General features: G+C 41.6%; 1 protein-coding gene across 4 annotated transcripts in view; it reads right to left on the bottom strand.

Annotated features, from left to right (window-relative positions):
- Nucleotides 1-14,205, bottom strand: part of EIF2AK4 (eukaryotic translation initiation factor 2 alpha kinase 4) — a 101,672-nt gene that overhangs the window by 10,958 nt on the left and 76,509 nt on the right. For 3 of the 4 annotated variants that reach the window (XM_054667355.1, XM_001140245.7, XM_063794069.1), the window contains 6 exons: nucleotides 13,318-13,383; nucleotides 7,993-8,163; nucleotides 7,423-7,557; nucleotides 5,476-5,583; nucleotides 3,657-3,785; nucleotides 2,097-2,183 (listed from right to left, as the gene is read on the bottom strand). In XM_054667355.1, coding sequence (XP_054523330.1) covers nucleotides 2,097-2,183; nucleotides 3,657-3,785; nucleotides 5,476-5,583; nucleotides 7,423-7,557; nucleotides 7,993-8,163; nucleotides 13,318-13,383 — 696 coding nt within the window. Of the gene's footprint in view, nucleotides 1-2,096; nucleotides 2,184-3,656; nucleotides 3,786-5,182; nucleotides 5,274-5,475; nucleotides 5,584-7,422; nucleotides 7,558-7,992; nucleotides 8,164-13,317; nucleotides 13,384-14,205 lie in introns of all 4 variants that reach the window. The other variant, XR_010151349.1, reaches the window with a different exon arrangement.

The raw sequence follows: 14,205 nt of genomic DNA, 5'->3' as shown, positions 1-14,205 counted from the left end.
TGGCTCACGCCTCTTATCCCAGCACTTTGGGGGGCTGAGGCAGGTGGATCATGAGGTCAGGAGCTCGAGACCAGCCTGACCAACATGGTGAAACCCTGTCTCTACTAAAAATACAAAAATTAGCTGGGTGTGGTGGTGTGTGCCTATAAACCCAGCTACTCAGGAGGCTGAGGTAGGAGAACTTGGGAGGTGGAGGTTGCAGTGAGTGGAGATTGCACCACTGTACTCCAGCCTGTGCGACAGAGCAAGAATCCGTCTCAAAAAAAAAAAAAAAAAAAAAAAAAAAAAAAAAAAAAAGGAAAACTCAACCTAGTGACTGTGTATAAGAAACTCACTTTAAATATAAAGATAGATAAGTTAGCCAGGTGCAGTGGCACACGCCTGTATCCCAGCTGGAGGCTGAGGTGAGAAGATTGCTTGAGCCCAGGAGTTCAAGGCCAGCCTGGTCAACATGATGAGACCCCATCTCTTAAAAAAAAAAAGACAGGTTAAAAATAAAAGGATGGAGAAAGGTAGTGACGTAAACACTAACCAAAAGATTTCAGAACAAGAAATATTACCAGGGATAAGGAATATTTTATAATAATGAAGACAATTCATCAAGAAGATATAAAATCCTAAACATGTATAATAACAAAGCTTCAAATTTTTTTCTGTAAAGGGCCAGATAGGAAATGTTTTAAGCTTTGAGGGCCATACATAGCTTGAGTCACACACTCTCCTTTGTTTGTTGTTGTTTTTTAACAAAGAATGTAAAAATTTCTAGTTCACAGCCATATAAAAGTAGGCTATGGGCTGAATTTGGTCCAAGGTATAGTTTGTCAATACCTCATCTAAAGTTCTACCTGAAGAAACTAAAAAAAGAATAAACTAAATCCAAAATAAGCAGAAGGAAGAAAATAGTAATGGATAAGAGTGGAGATGAATAAAATAGAAAACACATGAACAAATAAAAACAGAAAAATCAATGACACCAAAAGCTGGTCCTTGGAAAGACAAAACTGATCAATCTCTAGCCAGGCTGATTAGACAAAAAAGAGGGAGGACACAAATTACCCATATCAGGTCTGAAGGAGGGAGCATCACTGCAGATCCTACAGACAGTGAAACAATAACAGGGGAATATCTGAAAACTCAGACGAAATGGAAAAGTTCCGGGAAAGATATAAACTACCAAAGCTGCCTCTAGAAGAAAGAGGTAACCAGAACAGCTCTATATATAGAAATATTTGAGATTGGACTTCTAATACTAATTGTATACAATATCTTACAGAAAACAGAAGAGGAGAGAACACTCTCCAACTCATTTCATCAGGCCAACATTACCCTGATATCGAAACCAAAAAAAAGTTAGAAGAGAAAAATATTCTTAAGAAAGTTTTTTCCCTTTAAAAATAATTAGAAATAAAGTTTATGAGGTGGTATATTTATGAACACTTTTAGTTGAATACAAAAAAGTAAAATTGGTTACAAAGCAATGAGAGGATATGCCTATCAGCAGATACAACTTTACTTATTCTTATTTTCTTAGCTGGAAAAAGAGAACAAGAGGAGAAAAGTAGGAAAAAACCACAGCCAGTTTTTTTGTTTGTTTTGCTTTTAAAAGCTTTAATGAAGGTGGACTCTCTTCCTTATTTTATACACATTTTCTTCAGCAAGAAACCCAACAACGGCCGGGCGCGGTGGCTGACCCCTGTAATCCCAGCACTTTGGGAGGCCGAGGTGGGCAGATCACGAGGTCAGGAGACCATCCTGGCTAACATGGTGAAACCCCGTCTCCACTAAAAATACAAAAAATTAGCCGGGCGTGGTGGCGGCCACCTGCAGTCCCAGCTACCGGGGAGGCTGAGGCAGAAAAATGGCGAGAACCCGGGAGGCGGAGCTTGCAGTGAGCCGAGATTGCGTCACTGCATTCCAGCCTGGGAGACAGCGAGACTCCGTCTCAAAAAAAAAAAAAAAAGAAACCCAACAATGGAAAGGGAGAGTAGAGGGAACGGATTTCCAGTCACCTACACGGCCCGGGCCTCAGTGTGAAGGCAGGTGCTCCACAGGTAACACCTGACTATTGAATTGTAAAAAATCTCTGACGTCTTTACCTTGACATGGCTTCCTTCTTTATCTGAGACAAGGGCCACATAGGTGATTTCATGATGTCTGCAGTACTCTTGTAATTCCTCTTGGGACTGAAACAAACAAACATAGTAAAGAAAATAAACACAGAGCACCTGGAACAGCTTCAAGTAATTAAGGAGAATGAAAATACTGTTTCCAATTATATTCTCAATGTGAATTACTAAAATGCTGACTTCAGGGGGATATAAATATTAAGCAAGAAGCCGCATAGAATTCAAGGGAGGAACAAGGCCTCTCTTGCCTTCCTTCCCTTCACGATTGTTTAAAGGGGGCATGAATAATCAATCAATAGTAAGAGGTTTTCAAAAGCTTCAAGACTTAATAAAAGATTCCCAAAATTATACAACACAACACAACACACACACACACACACGCTGAAAAAGCCTCTGAGGAAAATGAAGGAAACGAAGGAAATAAGGGAAGGTGAAAAGCAGAACTGAAGAAGCAAACCAGGAGGGGGCAGAGAAGCCTGCGGGGATGTCACTGTGCAGGACTGAGGTCACTGGCCACGAGGCTTGGATTTTACTGCAGGACAGAACACTTCTCTAATGATTTATGAAACATGTGAACAAGTAGGACACTGTTCTGTCAAATGATTAAAAATTGTTGCTCAGCACACTTCTGATGTGAATTTTGATACAACACACACACACGAGTAAACAGCAGCAGCTTCAGAAGCCTCCTGGCAGGTAATGTAAACAGAGCAGGTGGGAGGGTGGTGGGTCTGTGTCCCTGGTCATCGCCATGCTCTGGGGCACCTTTAGTGTGGGCGAATGTGGGTACAACCTGGATGATCTCCTGGGAGTGCACCCCTTCTATGGTCTGCTTACACCCTCATTCCAAAGGGCAGGCATGTGTCCTGGGTGCCACTTTCCACACCTCCACACCCACGGCAAGTGTCAGGCCTGCATGCTGTGGGAGGTCTCAGGATACAGAGCCCAAAACACACTAAGCACTGAGTGCCTTCAGAAGTGTGGCAGGCTGGAGTACAGCCCAGCAAAGATGTCCATATCCTCATTCCTAGAACCTGTGAGTGATCAACCAGGATTATCTGGGTGGGCCCAGTGTAATCACAGGGTGCATGTATGAGGGAGCTGGACAGACAAGAGTTAGAGACAGATGTAAGAACAGAAGCACAGGTCAGCGAGGAAGGAGGCGCTTCATTGCTGAGTGTGATGATGGAGGAAGAGGCCATGAGCCAAGGAATGCAGGAGGCCTCCAGGAGCCGGAAAAGGGAAGGACACAGATTCTCCCCTAGAGCTTCCCAGAGGAGCCAGCCCTGTTGAATTTAACCCAGTGAAAGTGCTTTTGGATTTCTGACTTCCAGAAATGTAAGATAATAAATATGTGTTTAAGCCAGTAAGTTTGTGGTAATTGGTTACTGCAGCAATCAGAAACTAACACAGGAGGCAACTCAAATTACAGAGATAAACAGAGTTTGACAGTCTATAGGTGCAGAGGATATTTGCCATGAAAGCCATAGCAATTTGCACTTCACTCACAGGTGCTTTTTGTCCCATTACCTGTGACCAGTCGTACATGATTTCTGCTGTGATGCCTGCTGTCCAGAGTTTCTGGGTTAGGTTGATGGCCCTGGACATAGACATCTGGCCAACACTTACAACCAGGAGGTCACAAGAGCTTATTGTAACCTGGATCAGAAACAGAACGGTTACAGTTAGAGGAGCAAGACTGCAGGCATGGAAGTGAAACCAGCATCAGGTGGGGAGGCAGCACTCTTGGGAAGATGGGCATTCTTGAAATCCTGCATAGAAACACAGCATGCCAAAGACTTTGCTTCAAAACACATTGTAGAAAAAAAAAAAAAAGACACACTCAAACAACTTTTTCTTTTTTTTTCTGAGACAGAGTCTCACTCTTGTCACCCAGGCTGGAGTACAGTGGCACGATCTCCGCTCACTGTAACCTCCGCCTCCTGTGTTTAAGCCATTCTCCTGCCTCAGCCTCCAGAGTAGCTGGATTACAGGCGTGCACCACCATGCCCGGCTAAAATAAATAAATAAATATATATACATATATATATATATATATTTGGTCTTTTTAGTAGGGATGGTGTTCTGCCTTGTTGGCCAGGCTGGTCTCGAACTTCTGGCCTCAAGTGATCCACCTGCCTTGGCCTTATTGGGATATAGCTGGAATTACAGGCATGAGCCACCATGCTCGGCCACAGTAAAAAAAAAAATGTTATATTAGTCTTTCAAGACAGAAATTATTTCAACTACCCTGAGCCATCTGGAAAATACTATTTTTCTCTAGGAAAACTAATCTTGCCTGAAATACAAGGGGGAAAAAAAGCTATTTCTAGCTTTGTAGACCACAGCAGGATTTCTTTTCTTTTCTTTTTTCTTTTTTTTTTTGACAGGGTCTGGCTCTGTTGCCCAAGCTGGAGTGGAAGTGGCATGATTTCACCTCACTGCAACCTCCCCCTCCTGGGTTCAAACGATTCTCCCACCTCAGCCTCCTGAGTAGCTGGAACTACAGGTGCATGGCTAATTAACCACACCCGGCTAATTTTTGTATTTTTTGGTAGAGATGGGGTTTTGCTATGTTGCCCAGGCTAGTCTTGAACTCCTGGGCTCAACGATCTGCCTGCCTCGACCTTCCAAAGTGCTGGGATTATAGGCATGAGCCACCATGCCTGGCCTGAACAAGAAGTTTTGTTAAGAGCCTGTTAACAACTATAACATCTCACATTTATATGGTACATTACAGATAAGGAAAGTGAGTCTAGGGAAGGATGAATTAATTGTCTAAGGCAGAAGTCTTCAACCTTTTTGACACCAGGGACTGGTTTCATGGAAGAAAATTTTTCATGGATGGTGCGGGGGTTGGGAGGGGATGCTTTTGCAATGAAACTATTCCATCTCGGATCATCAGGCATTAGTTAGATTCTCCTAAGGAGCGTGCAGTCTAGATCCCTTCCATGTGCAGTCCACAACAAGGTTCATGCTCCTATAGAATCTAATGCCACCGCTGATCTGACAGGAGGTGGAGCTCAGGTGGTAATGCTTGCTTGCCCGCTGCTCACCTCCTGCTGTGCGGCCCGGTTCGTAACATGCTCCAGATGGGTACCAGTCCACTGCCTGGGGGTTAGGGACCCCTGGTCTAAGGTCATCCAGCTAGAGAACAGATGATAAGGACTGAAATGCAGGGATTGACATCAAGTCTTAGGCTTGTCTATCATATTAAAGGTAAGTTTCAAAACCCTACGTCTATAGCTTTCACATGGGAAGCCCCATGTAAATGACTGCAAAAGGCAAATCATACTTTTAGAAATGAAAGACACCTCGAAGTATGCTGGGAAGCCAAGTCAGAACTTACAGATTCCTCCATGTTGAGGACAGCAGCAGATATCTTGTCTATAGCTATGCTGACCCCAATGGCAGTGGGAACTGGTCCCAGAGCTTGTGGCCCTCTAAACTGGGGAATCTGTGGAGAGACACAAACAGTTATGGTTATGAAATAGGAAAGAAACTGTGATTACAGGGAAAACAATGATTAAACAGTGAGCACTCTGTCAGCAGCTCATCATCAAAGAGTTCAACAAAAAGAAATGTGTGTGTGTAGTAAAATAGAGAAGCAAGAACACATGCAAATTTAGAACAAATATTAACAAATGTTTCATCTAACTCTGCACTGTTCAGTATGGCAGCCACTAGTCACAAGTGACTACTGAGTATTTGAAATATGGCTAATCCAAATTGACACATGCTGTACATGTAAAACACATACTGGCTGCAAAGACTTTGAAAAAAATGTAAAATCCTTGTTAATAATTTTTAGAAGTTTGAGTACATGTTGAAATAATATTTTGGATATACTAAGTTAAATAAGATATATTATAAAATTAATACCACTTGTCTCCTTTTACTTAATGTTACTAAATAATTTAAAATTACAGGTCAGGTGTGGTGGCTCACACCCACAATCCCAGTGCTTTGAAAGGCCAAGGCAGGAGGATTGCTTGCAACCAGGAGTGTGAGATCAGCCTGGACAAAAATGTCCCATAACCTCAAGGACATTCGTGTCACTGGGGTCATAGAAGGAGAGAAAAAAGAGTGTGAGACTGAAAAAAAAAATCAAAGAATGCCTGAAAAACTTCTCCAAATTCGCAAAAGACATAAACATATAGATTAAGAAGCTAAGCAAACCCTAAACAGGATAAATCCAAAGAAACTCATGCCAAGACACATCATGATTTACTTTGAAACTAAAGACAAAGAAAATAATCTTTAAAGCATCAAGTCAGAAATAACTTTCCTATAGGGGAAAAGTAACTCAAATAACAGCAAATTTCTCATCACAAACCAGAAATTTGGGGTAAATACAATAGACCTTCTCCCCTTGAGTTTTATAATTATATTTAACAGTAAAGTAAAAAATTTAACACTGTTTGATGTGGATCTCAATGTATTAGAAGAAATATTTAAGACAATTATATTATAAATGGGGCATGAGGTAAAGAGACATACAGGGATGTAAAGTTTCTACATTTCATTTGAATTGATAAGAGGTTGATATCCATAAATCTCTGTGGTGATGGAATAGTTCTGTACCTTGATTATGGTGGTTGTTGAGGGAATGTACACGTGATAAAATGGAGAAGAATGATGCACATACGTTATACAAATGTCAATTTTCTGGTTTTGATATTTTACTGTACTTAAGGGTGGTGTGGTGGCTCACACCTATAATCCCAGCACTCTGAGAGGCTGAGGCAGGTGGATTGCTTGAGCTCAGGAGTTTTGAGACCAGCCTGGGCAACATGGCAAAACCCTGTCTCTACTGAAAATACAAAAAATTAGCTGGGTGTGGTGGTGCATGCCTGTAGTCTCAGCTACTCGGGAGGCTAAAGTGAGAGAATCATTTGAGCCCAGGGAGGTCGAGGCTGCTGTGAGCCAAGATTGCGCCATTGCACTCCAATCTGGGTGACAGAGCAAGGCCCTGTCTCCAAAATACATATATATATATATATACACACACACACACACACACACACACACACACACACACACACACAGAGTAAAGGGTACATGAGCCCTCTCAGTACTATCTTTGCAACTATCTTGCAAAATAATTTTTTAAAGCTTAAACAACTACAAATGTGGTTCACATTATATTTCTATTCCTAGATGAAACATATATTAATAGAAGTATCCAATGATATTACTGGTTCAAATTTTTGGTGTTAGTTTGAAAATTTCAAAATAACAAGTTTAGAAGAAATAAAATTAAGTCAGAGCAAATAAATAAAGGGCAAGCCCTCACCAGCAGGTCATATCTGCCTCCAGCTGCGAGGATTTCAGGTACAGCCCTTTGCCTTCGTTTGATGAAAGCCACAAACTGGAAGATGATTCCATTGTGCTGCTGCACCTTGTAAACCAAGCCCAAATTGATCAAGACCTATAAAGAGAAATGCCACACAAATGTGTCAAGGGTTTGAAATTTAGAATGTGGAATATAATGCTGAAAATGGTGTTTCCCATCAATAGCATCAGAACAATCTATTTAGCATAAACAAAATATTCAGTAAGATCTAGCTCAAAGTCTGTTTAACCATAGCCTGACAAGTAAAATAAATTCTCTTCTCTTTAAGAATAACCACCTCTCTGAGGCTAACATAGTAAGAACTGCTTCATGATAGGAACAGTGGCACTTGCAAAGAAATCCTGATTTAAGCCAAAATTATTACTAAATATCAAATGCTCCAAAACAAGGAAAGCAGTTTTTCTGGAAAAATAAAACACTAACTAGCACTAGTGAAATGAAACACATTTCCTCCCTGTGCTATTAGTAATGCTACACATTTGTACTGCCAGTATCAAACTGTTGCCAAACCTGTAACTTGATGCCGAGTTTCTTCAACAGTCCAACAACCTCCTCTAGGTCTTTTAAGCCATACTTCACCAACTGCGCAATACCTGTTTTCTGTTTTATTAATGAATTTATTGTTGGCATAAGATCTTGCAAATCTCCCTTCTGTTCAATAAACTTGTAGAGTCGACACAGCTGGAAAGCAAAGGGGCACAGTCAGCTGCCCATCCACAGCAGGGGAAGACTCCCTTTGCACCGACTGTGTGCACCTGCAGGAGCAGGAGCACATGGGATGATACGATTATCTTTGTGGTCAAAGATTATTTTAGCCTTTGCCACAATCCTGACTAAGGATTATCCTTTTCCAAAAACTTGAAAGCACCTTGCAGGAATGCTTCAGACACATACTCATGGTTCACTTTTATTCAGATACATTTACTCACACTTAATGCCGACCCCAGCAAAGCAGACCCTGGCACTAGCAGAGCTTCCATGATCTATTTTCAGGCCAGTATTTTTCCTCTTTACCTTTCTTATTCTCATGAATTCCTGTTACTGCAGGCATAGACATGGGGGGACAAGAAGGCAAAGTCTGACTTGTTTTAATACAGAATTAGCTAGAAATTCCCTTCCTTGGCTTGAATCATTCCTATTTGCAACCTTGAGATGTCTTCTCCTGTGGGCAGCCTCCTGATCCTCCCTTCCCTCTCCTCCCACCTGGATGCCAGATCCTGGCTGTCACCAGCTGTACTCATAGACTGCCCCCAGAAGAGGTCAGTGGCTAGAGATGATTGATCTCATGGTCCCTGGTACTCAGCTGGAGTAAGAGGAAACAACCATAGTCATAAAGCCAGAAAGAAAACTCCCAGGAGCTAAAGTAGAAATTATTAAGAAACAAAATTATACCCATTTTAAGACTGTAGGCAAGTACAACCTAGTTCATCCATAAATTGGCACATGAAACCTAAGGGCTAAATGAAGGCTCAGCTTGACATAGCTTAATCTTAGAGTTAATCATAAATCACTTAAATTTTTAAAAAACCCAAAAAATGTTAAAACCTCCTATAATCCTGATATGGTTTGGCTGTGTCCCTACTCAAATCTCATCTTGAATTGTAGCTCCCACAATTCCCATGTGTCATGGGAGGGATCCAGTGGGAGGTAATTGAATCATGTGGGCGGGTCCTTCCCATGATAGTCTCATGATAGTGAATAAGTCTCACAAGATCTGATGGTTTTATAAAGAGGAGTTTCCCTGCACAAGTTCTCTCTCTTTGCCTGCTGCCAACCATGTAAGACATGACTTGTTCCTCTTTGCTTTCCACCATGATTGTGAGGCCTCCTCAGCCACAGAGAACTGTGAGTTCATCAAACCTCTTTCCTTTATAAATTACGCAGTTTCGTGTATGTCTTTATTAGCAGCATGAGAACAAACTAATACAGTAAATTGGTACCGGTAGAGTTGGGCTGTAAAGATACCCAAAAATGTGGAAGTGACTTTGGAACTGGGTAACAGGCAGAGGTTGGAACAGTTTGGAGGGCTCAGAAGAAGACAGGAAAATGTGGGAAAGTTTGGAACTTCCTAGAGACTTGTTGAATGGCTTTGACCAAAATGCTGATAATGATGTGGTCAATGAAATCCAGGCTGAGGTGGTCTCAGATGGAGATGAGGAACTTGTTGGGAACTGAAGTAAAGGTGATTCTTGCTATGTTTTAGCAAAGAGACTGGCAGAATTTTGCCCCTGCCCTAGAGATTTGTGAAACTTTGAACTTGAGGGAGATGATTTTGGGTATCTGGCAGAAGAAATTTCTAAGCAACAAAGCATCAAGAGGTGACTTGGGTGCTGTTAACAGCATTCAGTTTTAAAAGGAAAACAGAGCATAAAAATTCAGAAAATTTGCAGCCTGACAATGAGACAGGAAAAAAACCCCATTCTCTGAGGAAAAATTCAAGCCAGCTGCAGAAATTTGCATAAGTAACAAGGAGCCAAATGTTAATCACCAAAACAATGGGGAAAATGTCTCCAGGGCATGTCAGAGGTCTTCATGGCAGGCCCTCCCATCACAGGCCTGGAGGTCTAGGAGGAAAAAATGGTTTCGTGGGCTGGCCCCAGGGCCCTCCTCCTCTATGTAGCTTAGGGACTTGGTGCCCTGTTTCTAAGCTGCTCCACCCATGGCTAAAGGGGGCCAAGGTACGTACAGCTCAGGCTGTTGCTTCAGAGGGTGCAAGCCCCAAGCTTTGGGAGCTTCCATGTGGTGTTGAGCCTGCAGATGCACGGAAAACAAGAATTGAGGTTTGGGAACCTCCGCCTAGATTACAGAGGATGTATGGAAACGCCTGGATGCCCAGGCAGAAGTTTGCTGCAGGGGTGGGGCTCTTATGGAGAACCTCTGCTAGGGCAGTGCAGAAGGGAAGTGTGGGTTTGCAGCCCCCATACAGAGTCCCTACTAAACGCTAGTCCATGGAAGCATCCAGGAGGGAGGCTGTACCCTGCAAAGCCACAGGTGGGGAGCTGCCCAAGGCCATGGGAGCCTACCCCTGGCATCAGCATCACCTGGTTGTGAGACATGGAGTCAAAGGAGATCATTTTGGAGCTTTAAGATTTGACTGCCCTGCTGGATTCTAGACTTGCATGGGGCCTTTAGCCCCTTTGTTTTGGCCAATTTCTCCCATTTGGAATGGGTGTATTTATCCAATGCCTGTACTCTCATTGTATCCAGGAAGTAACTCACTTGTTTTTGATTTTACGGGCTCATAGGCGGAAGGGACTTGCCTTGTTTCAGATGAGACTTTGGACTGTGGACTTTTGAGTTAATGCTGAAATGAGTTAAGACTGTGGGGGACTGTCAGGAAGGCATGATTGGTTTTGAAATGTGAGGACATGAAATTTGGGAGGGGCCATGGGTAGAATGATATGGTTTAGCTGTGTCCCCACGCAAATTTCATCTTGAACTGTAGTTCCCACAATCCCCCTGTGTCATGGGAGGGACCCAGTGGGAGGTAATTGAATCGTGGGGGCAGGTCCTTCCCATGCTGGTCTTGTGATAATGAGTAAGTCTCATGAGATCTGATGGTTTTATAAAGAGGAGTTCCTCTGCACAAGTTCTCTCTCTTTGCCTTCTGCCATCCATATAAGATGTGACTTGCTCCTCCTTGCCTTCTGCCATCCATATAAGACGTGACTTGCTCCTCCTTCCCTTCTGCCATGATTGTGAGGCCTCCCCAGCCATGTGGAACTGTGAGTCCATTAAACCTCTTTCCTTTATAAATTACCCACTCTCGGATATATCTTTATTAGCAGTGTGACAGCAGACTAATAGAGGGATTAAAGATAAAAATTTTGGCTGGATGCAATGGCTTACGCCTGCTATCCCGCTATAAAAAAGAAAAAAAAATTAAGTGGGAGGCTGAGGCAGAAAGATCTCTTGAGCCCAAGAGCTTGAGGTTACAGTGAACTATGATTGTGCCACTGTAATCTAGCCTGCGTGACAGTGCAAGACCCTGTCTCAAAAAAATAAAAAGAAAAAAATTTAAATTTAAAATCATGTATTCGATTTAAAATATTTTTTTAAGAAAATAAAAATGATTTCTTCTCTATAAATTTGAACATTAAATTACCCCAATAATAAACTAGCAGAAGCACTGAAGTCAATATCTCCAGATTTTGGTCCTCACCCTATCATCAACTAACTCCATGTGACTCAGGACAAATCACAACATCTCTTTGGGCCTCAGGTGTCTCATTTGTGAAATAAGAGGACTGGGTCAGATATGTGAAACTCTTTGGCAATATTTCTACTCCCCTTCCTAATACCCTTAGAGTCCATATTAAAATAATCAAAGTACCAAATGCCTTTATTAGATACTATTTTTCTGTTTTTAACTGAATCAAACACGTCTAATTAACACTTAGCATCATCGAATAACCAGTGGTTAGAGATTTAACAGAAAGAAAAGAAGTTGACATGTGAACAACCAATGTGGCTATTACGTCCAAATGTATATTTATAAGACTTTCTTAAAAAAAAAAAGATGTTCTGAAATGTGACTTTAGTTCAAATAACCTTTTGGGTTGGAAACTTGGGTATACAATCATTGAACTGAGCAGTCTTGTACAGATTCTCTGTGCTATTTACACATGGGACTATTTCTGCATATAGGTGTGTGCTGTGTACATGTTTAGATTATATGTAAATACTGTATATTGTCCTTCATATTTGGATATTTAGCTGTTGTATTACTTTGCATATCATTACTATCTCCCCCAATATTAAATATTTAAGATTTAACCTGGCTCAATTTTCAGAACTCCTAGTGCTATGCATCTGGGTTTACTTTCCCTACCCGCAAAGGGGTGATTTCTTTGAATTCTGGTTTCCGTGTGCCCTCTGAAAGTTGTTTTACAGAGGTGAGGGCAGATACATGCTGTGCATATCCCCTTATGGCTTTTTAAAGGCCAATATGAACCAAGAAGCTGAATGCAGTCTATGGACTCTTCTTTATATCCCTGCCACTGTGCCTGCCACACTGTAGGTGTCTGAAAGATTGAGTGACTCTTCCTGCCCTGTGTACAATCATATTTTAATCTATCCCATATGTGAATTTTGCTGATCAATGCAAGATCATATAATTGAGTGTCAGACAAGGGGCTAGACAGGTTCCGGGAAATTAAAAAAAAACTTTTCTTATTTAAATATTCAGGAAAATGTACAAAATCCCTGTTGTCTTCTGTTGTTCAGCTACTCAATTAAGTGTGGGTTACTGTACCAAAGATCTGGGATCAATCTAATGCCTACAGAGAGAATATGACCAAACTGTTTACTCCATAAGATTTCCCTTATTGATGATGGGATCAAATGTAAGATTTTAAGATTAAGAGATATACCAGAAAAGCTAGAGCTTTAATTCAACTCTGAGGAGTTAGAAGACATGGAGGTAGGGGAAGGGTAGCTCCCCAGATGAATTTGCAGAATTCTGTGCCTCCTTCTAGTCCTGTATAATCTAATTCAAAAGAGGACAACTGGTATTAGGTATGTTCAGCAGGAGGCTCTACCAGGCACAGCTCTATAAGGGGTGACAAAGAAAAGTATCTGCTGATCAAGAAAGAGCAGGATGATTACAGCATATCAAGAAGAAGCATGGAGAGACATTCTTTGATCACAGCATTAGTTTCTCCCTTCTCCTAATCCCAGAGGTTGCCATGGTACCTAACACTCAAGGGAAAAACTGCATCTGCGAGGTGGTGGGAAGTGCTGGCTGCTACCCTACTGCAACGAGAATTTGGTGACATTTTCTGGTATCACAAAATTACAGAGAAAGCTATAATAATACCATTAGAAGGTACTTACACTATTAGAAGACAAAGACAGATTACAAAATTTAGCTTCCACTTCTCTCCTCGTCAGCTTCTCTGTCTAACATGGAAGAAAAAGGTAACAATGAGAGTCGCGAAATCTGGCCCTGAACGAGACACAATTTCCAGGTGAATTCTAACAATTATAGCCTTAATTTTGAACAAACTGCTCCTAATGGTACAGGATAGATTGAATTCTGTGATTAGAAAATTTTTTCCCCCAATTCACACAAAACCGTAATTAACTTATTTTAAAATCTGAAAAACCCTGACAAAAGAATTAAAAGGGGAAAGTTGTACTTGCTGAATGGTGAGGTGACCCAGATCTGGACAGGCTTAATGAGGGCATTTGTTTGGGCAGGGAGGGAGTCATTTTGCTCTGGGCTCCCCTAACAAAGGCCAGGCTCTGGGCATTTCATCCCACGCTGGCAGATGTGCCGTAGCCGCAGGACATGAATCAGTAAGAGCTGAAGCCCCTTGCACAATCCCTGGGGTTTCTGCCAGTGTCCGATTGACATCATATTGTATATGTCACTGACAAACAGCAGCAGAGCTTTAGGGGGAGTAAAGAACCACTAAGAAACAAGCAGTAAAGTTTGGGCCATTGATGTGTACCTGCCAGATGAAAGAAAAGCTAGTTAATCCTTTTGGTGTATAAAAACAATAAGCCATTATGTGAGGACTTCCACTACTCTGTCTTAACCATAGACTTTCTGGTGCTGTTAGTTCTTACATCTCCTGGATGCCTCTTATTCATTATGAAAACAAAACTTAACATGAAAAGATATTAGAAAACATAAGCATTCACTTCCATCTTAGCATCATAATATAACACTAATTCATTTTTTCAATGCGTCCCCTTCCAGTCTCTGTACCCGCACAT

The sequence above is a fragment of the Pan troglodytes genome, chromosome 16 (genome assembly GCF_028858775.2).
Source record: "Pan troglodytes isolate AG18354 chromosome 16, NHGRI_mPanTro3-v2.0_pri, whole genome shotgun sequence".
Taxonomy (NCBI): Eukaryota; Metazoa; Chordata; class Mammalia; order Primates; family Hominidae; genus Pan; species Pan troglodytes.
The sequence above is the reverse complement of the archived record's forward strand: the minus strand, read 5'-3'. Positions and strand labels throughout refer to the sequence as shown.